The sequence below is a fragment of the Carlito syrichta genome, unplaced genomic scaffold, assembly GCF_000164805.1.
Source record: "Carlito syrichta isolate Samal-C Ts95f unplaced genomic scaffold, Tarsius_syrichta-2.0.1 Scaffold306949, whole genome shotgun sequence".
NCBI classification, from domain to species: domain Eukaryota; kingdom Metazoa; phylum Chordata; class Mammalia; order Primates; family Tarsiidae; genus Carlito; species Carlito syrichta.
Genome location: NW_007251045.1, coordinates 1,262,169 through 1,280,007, shown reverse-complemented (window position 1 = coordinate 1,280,007; position 17,839 = coordinate 1,262,169). Strand labels below are relative to the sequence as shown.

Below are 17,839 nucleotides of genomic sequence, written 5' to 3'. Positions count from 1 at the left end.
AAAAAAAAAACCAAAAAAACAACCTACAGCCCATAAACATCTGATCATGTCACTTTCTTTCCTCTGGTCAAAATCTTCAGCAGCTTCCCCTGCTGCCCTGGAGATGGAAAGCAAGTACTGTTTTCACCTGCCGAGGCAGATCAGTGGGTGGCAGCGGTGAGAGGTGATGTCCTGACAGGAATCTGGACTCACTGGCTTGCTGTGCAATCTTGATCCATTAATGATGTCTGTCACGAGTCTAGGGGTATAGGCAGGGGCACATATCAGTATCTGCCAATCATACTTGGAGTTGAAAGCCTATGCCCACTCATACCATGTTTGAGGCCTTTGAGATTGGCTTCCGCCAGTTTCTCAAGCTCTGTCTTCTCCCACTTCCAAAAATAACTGCCTCAGTGTCTCCAAAGATCCTCTTCGCTTATGTGGTTCCCTCTGCCTGTCAGGACCCTTAGTTCATTAAATTTGTCAATTCTCCTTTTTTTTTTTAATCTTTCAAGCTTTAATCACCATATTGTCTCAGCTATTCTCTGGCTGTCTTGGGTGGGACTGATTACCCATTCCCTCCTCTGATAGTCCATGGCTCCCTGCCCTACCTGTAGCCTACCTACCTACTACCCAGCCTGTTCACGCTTAATTGCTTTTGCGTCTTTCTCCATCTGCCTTGAGAAGGTCTCAAAGTCATGGCCTGGGTCTTGCTCATCTTTGCATCTCAGACCAGAGCCCTGCACAGAGCAGAACCTTCATAAATCTATACTGAATGAATAAAAGCCACATTGCATCCCAAAGCCAGATAGAAGTGAATTCGATAACTTTCCTGGCAGTCTGTGTTTGTCTGTCAATGCTCCTCAGTTTAATTGCAGGCAATTTACTATGGTAATAAAGTGACCCACTCAGCCCCCCAAGACTGAGCTCGGCTTCAAGTTGTGGGTTTGCATTTTCTCCATCATGATGACCTATTTTTCTTCTCCTTTCCCCCGGCTCTCAGCTTGAGGACAAACAGAAGGCAGCGATGGCATTTGCCCAGCTCCGGGGTGCCATGGTGACTCTGGGCATCTCAGAGAGTGAGCAGCGGGCCGTTTGGCGGGTCCTGGCAGCCATCTACCACCTCGGTGCAGCGGGGGCCTGCAAAGGTATGTCCTTCCTGCTGAGATCACCTGGGTGGCCAGCTGTCTCTCTTGGCAGGTGCCTGAAAAGACCCTTCTCTCGGCGAGGTGGGGACAGGGTCAATCTGTCATCTTCCATGTCTCTGGGACTGCTCTTGGGAGGCTGCTGAAACCAGGCGCCATGCGAGGGAAATGGGGCTGGAGTGGTCAAGAAGACCTTCTGACCAGCTCTGTGCAAAGAACTTTCTGCAATGGTGGAGGTGTTCTCTATCCACATGGTCCAGCTGCTGAGAACTTGAAATGCAGCGAGTGTAACTGAGGAACTGAATTTCTACGTGTATTTGATTCTAATTAATTTAAATGGAAGTAGACACACATAGCAGGTGGCTTCTGTCCGGGCAGAGAGGCTCTCGAACATGCAAGAGGCAGCGGGGTCTAAGCAGGAAAGGTGCTGTGTTTCTATCTCGACACCCTGGAGATGTTTCCACTACACGTGCTAAAACTGATCTTGCTCTCCTTGGCTGCTTCCTTAATTGTCTGTCTGCTGGTTGTCCCGCCTTCTATCTGGTCTTCCAAGTGGTTCCAGCCATCCCTCTCTTCTTACCCTCTCCCTGTCTCATCATTCACCGTGTTCCGATGTCTCTCGCCTTAACTGTTTGCACTTTTTTGTCAGAGGAGGCTTGGACTGTTGCAGTAGCTTTTTGCTGATGGCTTCACTCTTTTTTCCATCCATTCTCACTATGCCCATTCTTTCTACAACACAGACCCACCAGCTATCCTTCTGCTTGGAATCCCCCTGAGGTCCTCCCTTACCTGCTAAGTGAAGTAAAAGTCCTTGGCTTGGCATTCAAGGCTCCTCACTTCTTTAACCTGTCTCTTCTACTCTGTCTCTCAGCACTGTATGAAGTTCTGGAGAGACAGTAGGGATGAAGAGTAATGGTTTCTGCCTTCACAGGACTCATGACACCTTGCATGGTGACTGTCTCTGTCTAGCTCTTTCTAGTAAGGAGAGGCTTCCTTTTGCCGAGAACAGAGTTGGAATTCACTTGTGGAATGAATGCCTGTGTAATGTGAGTCTGTCCTCGGACGGTGGATCAACTCTGGCTGACGTTCTGGCTGTCCCCTGTGGGACGGTCACTCCTGAGAAGGTGCCTGACCATGATTTCTGCCAGTCCTGCCTTCCCAGGCCTTGAGGCCCCTCCCTTTGCTTCTTGTCCACTTGAACCACATGCGTCAGCCCCCTGGACGATTTTGGAAGTTTTTAGAAGTCATGCTGAGTCAGGAATAAGAAAGGTGGGAACTCCACAGTCAATCCAAGTCAAGGACAGTTACGCTGGGCTGTGTGAACATAACTAAAGAGAACACCACTTGCCTTTTCAAAAATCAAGCATAGGCCATGCTTGGTGCTTGGCTTCTGGGTGCCACCACCATTTTGTCAGGGCTTGTGATGTCTCCTGCTCAGCTCCCTGGTCACTGTGGTTAATGTGAGTCATGCACACCAGGGGTAAGAACAGGGCCCCATCCCCAGCCTTGGATGCTTTTTTTTTCCTGCAGACTCTAGTTATGGGTTAGAAACCCCTGCCTCTGCATCTGACTTCATCTATACCCTCAGGCAGCATGGCTCGTGGGCCCAATCCAGCTTGTTGCCTGCTTATTTTGTATAGCCTGAAAACCAAGAATACTTTTTAGGCTGGGTGTGGTGGCTCATGCTTATAATCCCAGCACTGGGGGAGGCTGAGGCAGGAGGACTGCTTGAGCCTAGGCGTTCAAGACCAGTCTGGACAACATAGGGAGATCTCATCTCTACAAAAAAATGAAAACAAAATTGGCCAGATGTGATGGCTCGTGCCTGTAGTCCCAGCTGCTCAGGAGGCTGAGGTGGAAAGATTGCTTGAGCCTAGGAGGTTCAGGCTGTGGTGAGCCATGATTGTGTCACTGTACTCCAGCCTGGGCCACAGAGTGAGACCCTGACTCAAAAAAATAAAACAATAAAAAAGACAACTTTTTACATTTCGGTTGGATGAGGAAGTGTGTGTGTGTGTGTGTGTGTGTGTGTGTGTGTGTGTATGTGAGAGAGAGAGAGAGAGAGAGAGAGAGAGAGACAATAAAATTTTAGAAGACGTGAACATTATGTGGTACTGAGTTCAGTGTGCCCATAATTATGGTGTCACTGGAGCACGGCCAGGTCATCCCTTCACCTATCTGTGGTGCTTTCCCTTGACAATGGCAGTGTCCAGTAGCTGAGACAGACTGCTCTGCCCACCGAGCCAGAAATAATGACTGCATGGCTCTTTACAGAGCAAATGTGCTGACCCCCTCTCTGTCACCCCACAAGATCACAGTGCCCAGGGGTCTTTGTGCCTCTGAACTGCCTCTCTGGCTGTGCTCTGAGAACATTCCTCTATCCTCTTCAAATGCAGCCACACCAGGGAGAGGCAGTCAGGGACCCAGCTCTGCTCCCAATGTGCCAGGTAACTTTGAGCAAGTCAGCTCGCTTCCTGGTTCCAGTTTTCTCATATGTGATATTCTGGAGTTGGACCAGGTGGGAGCTTCTTAACCGGGAATCTGTGTAACCAACACGTCTGTGGACAGATTTCAGGGAGTGGATACATTTTCTAAGACTATTGTCACAAAGCACCACAAAATAGGTGGCTTAAAACAACAGTCGTCTTTTTCCTCTGATAGTTCTGGGGCCAAAAGTTTGAAATCCAAGTGCTGGGAGGGCTGCATTGCCCTGAATGGTTCTGGGGGAGGATCCTCCCTGGCTTTTTCCAGCTTCTGGTGGCTCTGTATGCTCCTGGCTCTGTGGCCTGTCACTCCAGTCTCTGTCTCTGCCTTCACGTTGCCTTTGCTTCTGTGGTGGTGGCATCTTCTCTTCTGTCTCTTATAAGGACACTTGCCATTCAATTTAGGATCCACCAGGGTAATCCTAGGTGACCACCTTGAGATCCTTAACTACATTACATCTGCAAAGTCCCTTTTCTGAATAGGACCACAGTCACAGGTTCCAGGGGTTTATATGGACAAATCTTTGGGGCGGGCCACCATTGAATTCACTGCAGGGAGTCATGATAGATCCTGAAACAGCCGAATTGTGTGTGGATGTGCATTTTTCTGGGGAGAAGTGTAATCTACAACTTTCGCTGTATTCTCAAATGGATCGAAATTACCCCTAAAAGTTTAGAAACTGCCATAATTCATGGTATCTGAAGACCATTCTAGATACACTTTCCCAGAATTTCAATGTCCCCTTTCACCTAATTATAGCATTTTAAATCTAAAGGGACTCCAGGGAAGTGTCATGCATACTTAAGATATACTACAACTACTGAAATAGCAATAGTGACAAAAATAATCACAGCAGTGGTAATAGTCATCAGAATAACCATAATATAGGATAATTATCATAACCACAGTGAGAGAAATCATTGCATTCTAGTCATCGTATATGTCTTCACTCATGAAATCCTTACAATAAAGCCAAAGGGTGGGTGTGATTGTTATCTCACCTCATAGAAAAGTAGGGCCCAGAGAGAGCCCAAGGTTGCATAGCTAGGAAGTGGCAGAGCTGGGGTCTAAACTCTGAGAGTCCAGCTCCAGAGTCTGAGCTCTGAACCCTGTAGGAGTAACTGGTAGGAGGAAGAGGAGCCATCTGGTGTCTCCCCCACCCTCAAACATCTTTGAGCACAGGGCCCTTTTTTCACAACCCAAAAATGAGTGTCTCCCTTTGCCATGAGGCTGCGGGCTAGCCTGCCTGGAAGGCTCCTCTCAAGCCTTCTGCTCCCTGCGGATCTTGATCTCCATCTGGGGATGGACAGATGAAGGGCTTGTCCTATAGACTATGGCCATCCCTGGGATTCAAAAAGCGCTGACTCTGAAGATACTGGTACCAGGGAGAGAGCATGTGATTGACTCTGACTGGGTCGCATGACCATTTCCTCATCCCTGATAGGATGGAGGTCCTAGACTGAGAACCCCACTAAAGCCACGGTCCACGGAGAAAGGATTTTAATTATCAGAAGGCTCAGGTCACCATCTTGGTCAGCGTCTGCAAATGCCAAAGGGGGGTCCTTTAGCAGGTATCTCCAGGTGAAGCAGAGTTCTTACTTTCAGTATGGGTTTCTGAGTGTGGAGACTAAGTTGAAACCCCTTGATCATATCAGAAAAGACGAGTCACCCCATAGAAGCAGAAGTGTGAGAAAGCTACCCATAGGGACTAGGAAACTGTTTCTTACCTCATGCCCTCTAGACCCAGCTGAGGACTTTGGACAATGTTACCCTCACTTAAACTTTTTCACAGGAGCCATCTCAATCCCAGAGATGAGTCAACATGGACTTTGTGTCCAGACCTGCACTAGGCAGAAGGAGGAATGTGAGAAACTGTTCGGATACCATCCTTTCTTGTGAATTTGCCATCTTGTTTGAAGAGATGAGACTTCTAAACTTGGGCCCATTGGCTGATTTTGTTAGCTGACTGAGAGTGGGCAAGTAACCAGGAAGGCATGAAGGCTCAGAGTTGGGGCAGAGACATCAGTGGGCTGGGTGTGTGCGGAAGGAATCAGATGGGCCTCACAGAATAGAAAGCTGAGGCTCAGATGGTCTGGGTGCCATCAACTGCTGCGTGCCATCAACTGCCCATTAGGGGCAGATTTGGGATCCAAATGGAACTTGCCTGGAACTCAGTGGCCTCTTCTTTCAACAGCCTGAGAGTGGGGTTGATGTGAGGGTTAAATGGAAGAAGGAAGAGGAAGGTGATCTAGGTTGGGTTTCCCACAAGCAGACTCTGAGACAAAGATTTGGGGACATGTAGCTTGTGGGGGAGAGGACCCAGGAGGCACTGGCAGAGGAACAGGAAACTGAGTCAGGAGGGAAGTTGGGTAGGCATGTTGTGTTCAGGAGCTGTTGACCTGGGCCACTGAGGCTCAGCCCCGCTGAAGGCCTCTGGGTGGCAGTGAGGCAATGCCCCCTGGTTGCCATACCCAAGGGGCAAGGAAGCTGAGTTATCTACCCAGAGTCCCCTAGCCTACTAGCCTGTCACCAGAGGGTGTAGAAGCCCCACCTGATTCCTCAGTTTCTCCTCCTGGGACAGGGGGTGGGAGCTCCCTCCAGTGCGGGCTCAGGGACCTGACCTGTGCCTGTAAGCGCCTGTGATGATAACAGAGAAAGTCACTTTTATAAATATTTTATTAATACATGATTATGGCAGTAATTTCTCCCAACCCTTCCCCTTGCCCCACCTTATAAATTATTTTAAGAAGAGCTGCCGTCAGTCTGCCTGGGAGGCCCACCCGATGATTTACTTACTATATATTCTGCTTTGGAAGATTTCATAATAGGTTGCTCTAAAATCAGCTATTAAGAATTTCAAAGTCGTATATAAATGTCTTTGCTCTGTGTCATAACAGATCATTTTGAAATATATTAAGAATCATTTTCATTCATCAGGGGTTTTTTTAATGAGTAAAATGATATGCTCTTCCCAGCGCGCCTGGTTCCCCCACTTATTTTGAGAGTACTGACCCTCAGCAGCAGCAGTTCCTCTGGCAAGATTTTGGGCCTCATAACTGGACACAAGGCTTTTGAACTGTTAGAGCCATAACAGTCACCACTGATATGGGTTTGGTGTTAGGCATTTTCAAAGGCACTTATACGTCTAGTATGCCTTTTGATCTGATTAGGCTCATGCACTAATCTAGTGAGGATAAACAGCACCATGGGTGACAGTCAGGAGGCAGCCTGCTGAATGTGAGTCCTGGCTTGGCCTATCTGAGCCTCAGTTTCCTCCTCTGTAAACTGAGTACCTACATATAGGCGTGTTGTGAGGATTAAATAAGTCAATGCCCCAAACTGGGGAGCACAAGACTCGTCTCATAGTATCATAAGTGTTGCCTTTCATCCATCTTGATTTTATAGATCAAAAAATGGAGGCTCAGAGAAGGTATATCACTGACCTGGTATCACACAGCCAGTACATTCCAGAGTGAGGTTTGGGCCGCTCTCATTTTCCTGGGACTCTTGTGCTGATGCTTACAGACTTCATGATGTCATTGCTTACTTAGAACAGCCTGGGAAGTGGTGTGAACTATTATGATGTCCATTTTACAGATGAAGAAATTGAGGCGCACCAGAGCGTTTCATCCCAATTCCCCAGGACACACAGCTAAAACCAGAGATGGAATTTGGACTTAGATCTGCCTGAACTCTGAGACCAGCCTTCAGAGGCACACCTCCTATCTCCTTCCTCCTAAGCTCCCTGTGCCGCTGCCTCCAGCAGGCCTGGAATTCGATTCAATTCCTATGATACCTACCTGGAGTTGGTAAAACTCCCACAGGTTAAGGGCTCAGCGCACAAGACTGCCCCAGTTCGATGCCACCTGGAAACACCAGTCCTCCCATACTTCTCAACGACTGGCTATAAAGTTGGAGGTTTTCATGGCCCTCTCCTCGGGTCTGGTAGTTCACTAGAATGGCTGCAAGACTCAGGAAAGTACTTTACCTATTGTTACTGGTTTATGATAAAGAATATGACTCAGGAACAGCCAGGTGGAAAGGAGGCACAGGGCAAGGCATAGGAGAGGGGATAGAGATTCCTGTCCTTTCTGGGCACAATGTCCTTCCAGCACCTTGATGTGTTGGAAGCTCTCTGCACCCTATTGTTTAGGGATTTTTCTGGCGCCTTCTTCACATGGACATGATTGATTAAACCATTGGCCATTGGTGATTAACTCAGTCTCCAGTCTCTGTCATCTTCCCAGAGCCTCAACCCTCTAATCATGCCTTCGTCTTTCCGGTGACCTGCTTCCACCCTGAAGCTCTCTAGGGGTCCCCAGCCACCAGTCACCTCACTAGCATGCAAAAGACACTGGAGAGTCCAAAGGGTTTTTTGGAGCTGTGTTCCTGGAATCAGGAGCAAAGACCAAATATACACTTATTGCATGTGTCAGGCCCTGAGCCACAGCCTCCAGGTCTGGCTGACCATGTCCTCCAGTCAGCTGCCTCGTGGAAATGGAAAGCATCCATCCCTAGAGTCTCAGGCCTGTCAGAATGATGTCAGGGGAACTGACACATCGAGGACTAAACTGAGGCCACTGAGCGGGAAGGGGAACTGTCCTTTCCAGTGCCATCCTCTGGCCTGCTCCGGGCACTGTCGCCTCCTCTTATTCTTGTGGAAACCTTCTTCTCTTTGTTTTTCTTGTTTAAAAGGGAACCTGCCCTTTCTGGCCCATAAAAGGCTACTGTACACATGCAAGGTGGTTGCAGGCTGATGAGGATCAGGCCTTGGTTCACCCTGTGGTCCCTGTTCCCTTCAGCTTCTCCCCAGGAGTTTCAGCACTGACATCACACAAGGCGCCGCAGGGCTCTGGGTTATTGTTACCAGAAACTGGGCATGGGTCCACTCACCAGGTACAGTAAAGTCAAACACCCACTCCAAGGTTTTGCAGAGAATGAAAGGAGGGCGTTTAATTGCAGGACACGGAGCTAGGAGCATCAGGCAGCTAGTGCTTAAGACCCAACCTCCCCGATGGCTTAGAGGCAAGAGTTTTTAAAGACAGGGGTACATTTCAGGAAAGCAGAAGTTACAGGCAACATTGTTACTTAATACATGGAAGCTGTACATTGGTCTGCCCCCAAAAGGCAAGACATCTTGAAGTGGGGGCCTTACGGGTCGTAGGTGGAGTCAAAGTTACTTTGATTTGTAATTGGTTAAGAAAGCAAGATTCTGTCTAAAATCTTGGGGTCAGCAGAGAGGAATGTTAAGGTTTGGCTTGTGGGTGTGACTCCAGACCCCTCAGAAATAAATTATTTAGAACCAAGGACAGTTAGAGTTCAGTGTTCAGTTCCTCCTTAACTGCCCCTATCTGATGGTAACTGACATTTTCCATCTGACTGGGGTCTGCGTTTCTAAAACATAACTCAGGGACATATGTGAAGGTGTTAGCTTTAGTTTCTAAAGAAAACCAAACATCTTGTGGCTCTAACTTCCTTGGGTGGCTATTGTTTTAAGCTATGACTATTTTCTTTTTTATTAGGTTGCTCACTTACTTCCCAAGGCAAGCCAGGGGCCTGGGATTTCCCTTGAAGGGATTCAAGATTTTCCCTGTATTCCATGCTTGGCTGCTAAGAGGGACCCTTGCCCATCCCATTATCAGATCTTCAGTCAGGTGCCCTGGGAAGCCTCAAAGTCAAAGAGGACACCTCCCCTCAGGATGTGGCAGAGAGAAGGACACAGGTCCTTTGGAGTCAGGCAGTTCCAGGTTCAAATCTCTGCTTTGGTCTCTTATGAGCTGTGTGTGAAATGGCCTCTGAAAGCCATCTGGGGCTCACCCATCACAGTGCTCAGAAATGAGAGTGGCCCTGAACTTTCTCTTAAAAGAGCTTTACTGAGATAGAATTCACATAACACCCAACTCTCTCATTTAAAACGTACAGTTCAATGATTTTTAGTGTATTCATAGATAGAAGCAACCATCACCATAGTTAATTAGGTTCAAATTTAGAACATTGTCATTATCTTAAAAGAAACCTTATAGCCTTAAGTAGATTTCCCTGCCTTGGGCACTTGATATAAATGCAGTCATATATGTGCAGCATATGGCCTTTTGTGCCTGGCTTCTTTCACTCAGCATCATGTTTTCAAGATTCATCCGTGTTGTGGCATATGTCAGCGTGTCATTCTTTTTTACAGTTGAATAATATTCCATCATATGATTGGGTCACATTTTGTTTATGCAAGGACCATATCTTCTTTGCGCTCTTCTCAAGACCTGGGCCATAGTGACTGCCCAAGAAATGCTAGATGAGTGTATGTCCCAAACCAGCCTGCACGATAGGTAAAATTGCATCTGTTTTCCAAATGAGAGCCCTGAGGCTGAACAGATCTGCAAAGGGGTGGGCATAACTATGAATGCCAAGAAGTCTAGACTCTCAAGTCGGATGCACTCCGCCAAGTTTCAGCTCTGCCCTTCGTCAGCTGCAACCTTGATCAGGTCGCTTCCTGAACTCTCTAAGCCTCCGTTTTCTCATCTATCAAATGGGGTCAACGATGATACCATCACCTATAAGGGTGAGGGAAGATTAAATGCAGTGGTGTTCATAGGAAGCCAGTAGCTCAGGGCTTTGTGGATCTGGAGACCTGTCTTTTTTTTTTGTCCAGCAGATCTCAGGGTAGAAATAAACCAGGACTTTGGGTCTGCTCCCCTAATCTTCTCTTAAATTTCCAACCAATTACTCTAAACTTGGTGAGTTTTACACTATTTTTTCCCTTTTCCCCCCTTTATTTTATTTTAAAGGTGTGGATTACATGTCAGGATTAGGAACATAAGTGGTCTACGTGCAGGCGAAGTTTGGACCTCCCACTGGTCCTCACTTCCTCTGTTTAGGATCAGGTACTCTTAGTGAGGTTACGTGTCCCCTCTTCATCCTTCTCCTGGCAGTGCCCCACTACTGCCAATTCCTCTCTCATCGTATTGTGATGAATGTTCAGGACCCACTCATGAGTGAGAATGTGTGGCACTCAGTTCTTTGTTTCTGTGATAGATCACTGAGTAGGATGGACTCTAAATCCATCCAATTTTCTGAAAAGTCCATAATTTACACAATTTTGACCTCAACTCATTGCAAGAAGCATTTTACCTCCTGACCCAGTGAAAACACAGACACATACACACACACACACACACACACACACACACACACACACACACACACACACCTTAAAGGAGAAAAAAAAAAACCCACAGGGAAAAATCACCTGTATTCCTGAGTCTGAAAAAAAAAAAAAAAAGAAGCACCTCAGCACTGGCCTGCAATTATAACATATGTCAGAGACTTCCCAGTAAAGCCGCCTTCTCTGTGTGGTGTTTCACCTTGGTTTTTGTTTTTAACCTGGTGCTGTCTCCCCACCCAGCCACCAGAGTGTCCTTTTCTGACAAAGCACAGACCGCACCATTCTTCTGTCCCAATGCTTGTCCAGGGTGCCCATCTCACTCAGAGAGGAGACACAGCTCTTTCCTATAGGGACCTCCAAGCTTCTAGGCACACGAGAAGGATGAAGCCTGAGCTTTTCTGTGCTGAGTTAGAGCTGATACCACAGGACCTGAAGGAACATTAAAAACAATGCCTTCAGGTGGGTTTGGCTGTCTTTTGTTCAGATGTGGCTCAGAGAAGTGAAGTGACTTGTCCAAGGCACACAGCCAGGAAGTGGCAGAGCTCAGGGCTGTCTGAGCATAAGACTCTCAGGTTTTGCTAGGAACCAGGGCCCTTCTTCTCGCTGTCAGCATAGCTGTGGTTCTTTTTATGAGAGAGCTTCTGGATTCTAGGCAGTTCTCCTTTGGGTTGAGGTGAGAGGTAGATTTTGGTACAGGAAGGGTATGCTCAAATGGACATAAACTTCCCGGCTGACCAGGGCAACTGTAATCTGTTCAGCCTGGATGCCAGGGGGTGGCCCCGCTCTGTCTGGCAGGGTCCAGCCAGTGAGGCGAAGACAACTGACCTGGCATCAGACGCTGCTCAACTCCCCTGGCAGAGGGGGCACCATCAGGAGTGTGAGGCCAGGGGTGGTGGGTGCCCATGGGCTTCAACCACAGATGCCAATTGTCCAGTTCACCCTGGATATCCATGCCATGTGGAAGGTGTGGTGGGCTTCTCTGTGAGGTGGCTAGGCCCTGGGCAGTGTGGGTGCCCAAGGAGATGCCTCATTACCCAGCTCCTCCGGGGGCTGGAGGCCAGATGTGTATCTCCCTGCTCCTCATGTGTAAGTCGTGAGTGTGGGGATGCCATTGGGCAGCCACACCATGAGGCACCCTTCCTTCTCATGCCAGCCTTTGCTACGTCTTAGCACATGCGGGTCTGTTCGTTCCTCTTGGAAAACCCAGCCCTATTCTATATGAATAAAGTCCCGGGAAGCCACTTTGCCAGGGCACATAGTGAGGTCAAAGTGAGAGCTGAGGGGTCAGGAAGGGAAAGTGGGGAGGGAGAGACAAGCCCACCCCACCAGGGTCCTTGCAGGGACGAGCAAGAGAGCAAAACTGCAGACATCTCCTGCAGTATATCCATGCTTGGACTGGAGTTTGGGTCTGTCTGGCTAAAAGGCCACTCGTTCCACCATGGTATGAAGAGGGGCATCCTTCAGGGTCCGAGGACAAATGGCTCCTGTTTGGGGACTGTTGGGTGGCCCCAGGGAGAGTTAGCATAGGAATTTATTCTTGGAGTCACTGCAGGGAGCTCTGAAGCTCTCTCCAGGGTTCTTGGCTCTTGATCAGCTTATCTGATTGGCCGTCTTCTCTGTCCCGAAAGCCCAGATTGGCTTCTCAACTGGGATCCTGGCTTCCCCATCCCCTTGCCCTGATCTGCTCTCATGCCACAGCCAGCAGGAATGCCTCAATTCCCATATGTGAGCGGTCACTTTGGGAGAGCCTTTTGCAGCTTACTGCGTGGGCAACTCTGGCCTGGTCTGGTCCCCACCCACCTCTCCAGCCTAGAGGAAGCTGTGGGGGTGTTTGCAGGGATGTTCAAAGTCTCACTTGCTTGCTCTTTCCTGCAGGGGCCCTGATGGGGTGGGTTCCTCTCTCCCAGCTCCCTGCTTCCTTTTGCTGATCCCTCAGCTCTCAATTCTAAAGCCGCTGCCTCCCCTACCCCAAGCCTTCCCTGGCCCATTGATGAGTTCCCGTTTTTCTGTTGTGTGTGTGCCAGGCATTCCTTTATTTAGTGCAGGTGGTCTGATTGATTCATGTCTGTCTCCCTCGCTGGGCTGTGGCTCTGTGAGTGCAGAGGTCTTGTCTGGCTCCGCGCTTCAACGCATCCCCAGTGCCTGGCACACAGTGTGTGCTCAGTAAATATCAGCTAACTGAGTCGTCTTATCAGCAACTCTCCAAGGAGGGGAGGTTGCCCAGGAGTCGAAGGGGGTGAGGGGGTTGTGTCCTCAGTTGCGTGGCCAGGAAGGAGAGGGGCCAGGCTGGAGGGCAGGTAGACACAGGGCACTGAGTGAGAGCCCTTCTGCCTGGTGGGTGTCCCCTCTTGCTCCTACTCAGGGTTGCCTCCCATCTTCTGTCCAGGAGGGTCCTGGGCTTGGCTGGCTCATTCCAGAGAGACTCATTTGAAGAGGTTGGGCGCAGCTGGCTTTGGATCTTAGAAACCTGCTCTCATGGTGGCACAGGGGCTGTATCCCTGCCTCTGTCTGGGACGTGTCCATACTTATTCCTATCACTCTGGTTTGCTGTCACTGATGGGTCCCCCAGGAAGGCAGTGGAAGGTGGCTCTGAAGGCTAACACCACACAGCAGGCAGAGACACCAGGTGATTTGACATCACAGTTAGTTTGCTACTCCGCAAAGCCTTAAGGTGGGTTTGGCTGTCATTTGTTCAGATGAAGCCATTGTGGCTCAGAGAGGTTAAATGACTTGCCCAAAGGCACACAGCTAGGAAGTGACAGAGCTCAGGGCTGCCTGAGCCTAAGGCTTTCAGGCTTTGCATGGGGACCAGGGTACTTGGGCCACCCCTTTGGAGCCATTAGACAACCATTCCTCCAAGCTCATGCTTCTTTCCTTTGGAAAAAGTGGCCCATGGAACAATTAGCTGTTGCCTGTGTGTTTTGAATGGCAGCAAATGGGTGCTCTCCTGAGCTTACTTGGTAAAGAGGGGTGGGGAGGGAAGAGCTGGGATGCTGGAGTTGGACAGAGCAGTGTTCAAGTCCAAGTTCTGACCTCCTGACTGTGATTTTTCACATTTCTGGACCTCAGTCTTCTTTCCCATAAAATGGTCATAACCCAACTCACCTTCCACAGTCATTCTATAGTCAGAAAATGAACGTATGACACCTGGCACATAGGAGGTATTCAACAAGTAATAACTCTCTTCTCTTTGCAAAGCCCTTTGCTGTCAGCTCTTTTTGCTCGCACTCAAGCCTGCCCAAGATGGGCTCAGTGGGGCTTGCAAAGCCCCTTTGTTGGGTGAAAAGCCTGTGTTCTGAGAGGTGAGGCTCCTCATCTAAGGGCACACGATGCAGCTTCTGTGCTGGTGAACAGCAGGTTCAGAACCAAAATCCAGTTCTGGGCTCTCATCCAGTGCTCTTTTGGCAGCTTAGCAGAAGGTCTCAAGAGCCAAGGACAGTGCAGGGCAGTGGTTAGAGCACAGACTGGAGTGACATTCATTCTCACAGAACTGGGAGTCCAATTCCAGCACCCTAGCTCTTCCCTCCTCCTGCCTTTACCAAGTAAGCGCTGAACCGCATCCATCCGGGCTCCAGTGGAATGGCCCAAGCCATGAGTCTTGGTGAACAGCAAGGGCTCACATTGAAGTGAGAATTCCAGCCCTTGCTGGTTTTATGGCTGTTCAGTGAACGCTGATGTATAACAAACCATCCCAAACTCTGTGGCTTAAACAATAATCGTTTCATTGCTCCCCAAGGCATCTATGCTGGACAGTTCTAGCTGGGGGTCTCTCGGTCAGACAGTAACTGATGCGGGAGTACTGGGAGTCTGGAGTGGCCCGGCACTGGCTGGGTATTTCCCACTCCTCTCGTGGTCTCAGGTCTCTCCCTGTGGGCTGGGCTTCCTCATGGCATGGCAGCTTCAGGACTCCAAGCGCAAGCTTCCAATGAGCATGATGGAAGGTGCACCACCTTTTCTGAGCGGTGCCACTTCTGCCACGTTCTGTTGGTAATAAGCACGTCACAGTGTCAAGGATGAGGGAAACTAGACTCCACCCCTGGAGGAGGGCACAACAAGATCCTAGGGCACGTAGGGGGGAGATATCAGGGTAGCTAAATTTTGCACAGTGGCCTTGAGCAAGTATAACTTCAGTTTTCTGAAACTCAGTGTTCTTGCCTGTAAAATGGGATTGAAAAGAGCGATGACTTCACAGACATGGTAGCCTCAAACCTGAGAGGGCTAGCATACAATGTTCTTTACCTGTTCCAAAAAAGTCATCTGGAGATCCAGCATGGAAAGACATTGGTTTATTAGAACTTATACCGATGGCAGCTGGTCGGTGAAGAGTCCACACCTTGGCACAGTGCAGCAAGTAAATTACTCAAATTGCCACCTGCATTGTTCTCACCTCTGCTCAGTCACCTGTATCCCATGGCTCATTACTGGGAATATGCATTCCTTTCAGAGACCAGCCTTGGCTGGAGGCTGCTTCCTGAGGGAGGGCCAGATAGAAGCCAGGTACAGGGGGGAAGAGTCTATGTCCGGACCGTTATTCCACAATAGTTGTTCTGCGCAGATGAACTGAGATGCTGTATGCCGAGGGCTTTGAGGACAGTGCCAAGGACGTACGAGTTCGTTGTTGTAAGTTATGATGTGCCTCCTGGTTCCCTACCGAGGTGGACAGAGGGTGCTCTCTAAGACTTTGCCCTCTGCTTTTATTACCCCAGCCTCCTGATTCCCCCTAAGGACTCTCTTCCCACAGAAGAGTAAGTCAAGAACGAATGCCATGCCTTCTTTGTAGCAAGAGACAGGCAATCTTGGGGTCTCTTTCTTTGTTCTCTATCTCAGCCCGGGGTTGGGGGTCACTTTGTATGAACTCTCTCTTTTAATTCTCACAGCAACCCTGACTGGTAGGGAAGGAGTCACCATATTGTGATTGAGGATGCTGAGGCTCAGAGAAATCATGCAACGTTGTCACAGTCCAGTGCTGTCATGAGGCTGGGCTAAGGTTAGAACTTGGTGCCTGTCTGCCAACACAGTTCCTGCCCTTGAGCACAAGGCCGTTCCGCTGGCCGAGGTGATGGGTGCCTGGGCCTCAGCCCTCTCTCCTGAGAGCTCCTTCTCAGTTCGGTCCAGGCTGTATCCAGTCTTCCACATGGAAGGTCGTCCCACCAAGTGGAGTCTGGGAGGGCCCGGGATTGAAGCTAAAGGTGTGAGCTCTGGGACCAGGCTGACTTATGTTCAACCCTGATTCTCTTGCATGACCTTGATGACTCTCTTGACCTCTGAGACTCTGTGTCATCAGCTGAAAAGTAGGGAGAACAACAGTGCCTACCTCCTAAGGTTCTCACAAAGCTTACATTATTTCATCTGGATATTTAAAGCTCTGTCACTTCCTCCATGTTTTGTTTATTTATTTTAGAGAGAGTCTCGCTCTGTGACCTGAGCTAGAATGCAGTGGTATGATCATAACCCTCTGTAACCTTGAACTCCTAGGCTCAAGTGATCCTCCTATTCTAGTTTCCTGAGTAGCTTACTACAGGAGCACACCACTATGTCCGGCTAAGTTTTAAAAGCGTTTATATAGAGACAGGGTCTCACTATGTTACCCAAGCTGGACTTGAACTCCTAGGCTCAAGTGATCCTCCCACTTTGGCCTCCTAAAGTGCTGCGATTACAGGCGTGAGATGCTATACCCAACTGTCATTGCTATTTTTATCATTCTTATTATTTACAGGAAATCTATTCACTATCTAGGGACGTTTTCCCCAGTGAAACTTTGAAGAGAGCAGCTGGCCTGAGTGGGTCTTTAACCCTCTCCAGTCCCTGTGGTCCTGGCGCTGTAAGAGTCAGCATGCATTCTACCTAGAGAGTCAGACTGTTGGTCACTCTGCCTGCTGTCCCACAAAAATGGCAATAATGTTCAGAATCCAAAATGGCAATGAGGATGAGCAGCACTGTCTTGATGGGGTCTTGCTTTGTTTCCTTCTTTTCTGAAGGCCACTGGGACACTTATTTGTCTCACTAAATTTGCCCATCCACTTGCCGCCGACCCACTGCTGAATATATGACGCAGTCAGACCCATATATAACCCCGGAAGGCCCCGACCAGGGCTGAAGGGGGGCTGCGATTCAGCCAGCGACTCCCTCCCACCTGCTGTCATAAAGATGTCAGTCCCTGAAGAATAGGGCTGTAACTCGGGAACCCTGTTGCCTGCTGGAAGGAGAGACAATATCAGTAACGACCAGGGTCCAGCCCTCTGCAGAGTCAGGCACCCTGACACCATCTGCAAAGGAAGCCCATCCAGGGATAGGGGGGCCAGACACTCTCAGGGCAAGACTTTGAGGACAGAAGCCCAGTGACTTAAAAAAATAGTAGCAGGGTGTTAACAGAGGTGCTGTAAACGTAGTACAATGACTATATATTCGAACACTTTGTAAAGTGTTTTATTGCTATTTTTATTGTCTTAAAGCAATCCTATGAGGAATACCTTCACGCTGTCTTCCTATAAATAACAGAAACTTTACAGAAGAATAGAGAGAGAGAGAAAAAAAAAATAAAGTCCCTCTTCACACTGCTAGTCCTACTTCCCTCAAAGTCCCAACTACCATGAACAGTCTGGGACGTATTCTTCCTTCGGGCTTAAAAAAATTGTAGGCTTTAATTTTTTTGTTGTTTTTTAAGAGACAGGGTCTTGTTCTGTCACCCAGGCTGCAGTGTAGTGGTGCAATCATAGCTCACTGCAGCCTTGAACTCCTGGGTTCAAGCCATCCTGGTGCCTCAGCCTCCCAAGTAGCTGGGACTCCACCACACCTGGCTAATTAAAAAAAATTTTTTTGCCGGGCTTGGTGGCTCAGGCTGAGGACAGTGGATTGCCTGAGCCCGCGGGTTTGAGACTCACCTGGGCAGACGAGACCTCATCTCTACAATAAATCAAAAAATTAACCAGACGTGGTAGCGCGCGCCTGTAGTTCCAGCTGCTTGGAAGGTTGAACAGAAGGATTGATCGCTGGAGCCCAGCAGGTGGAGGCTGCAGTGGCTGGGGGCGTGCCACTGCACTCCAGTCTGGACAACAGAGTGAGACTCCAACTC

At 48.9% G+C, this 17,839-nt stretch overlaps 1 protein-coding gene across 1 annotated transcript in view; it reads left to right on the top strand.

The window, feature by feature from the left end:
- Nucleotides 1-17,839, top strand: part of MYO18B (myosin XVIIIB) — a 253,741-nt gene that overhangs the window by 32,792 nt on the left and 203,110 nt on the right. Inside the window, exon 11 of the mRNA XM_008063601.1 lies at nt 983-1,127. Coding sequence (XP_008061792.1) covers nt 983-1,127 — 145 coding nt within the window. The remainder of the gene's footprint in view (nt 1-982; nt 1,128-17,839) is intronic.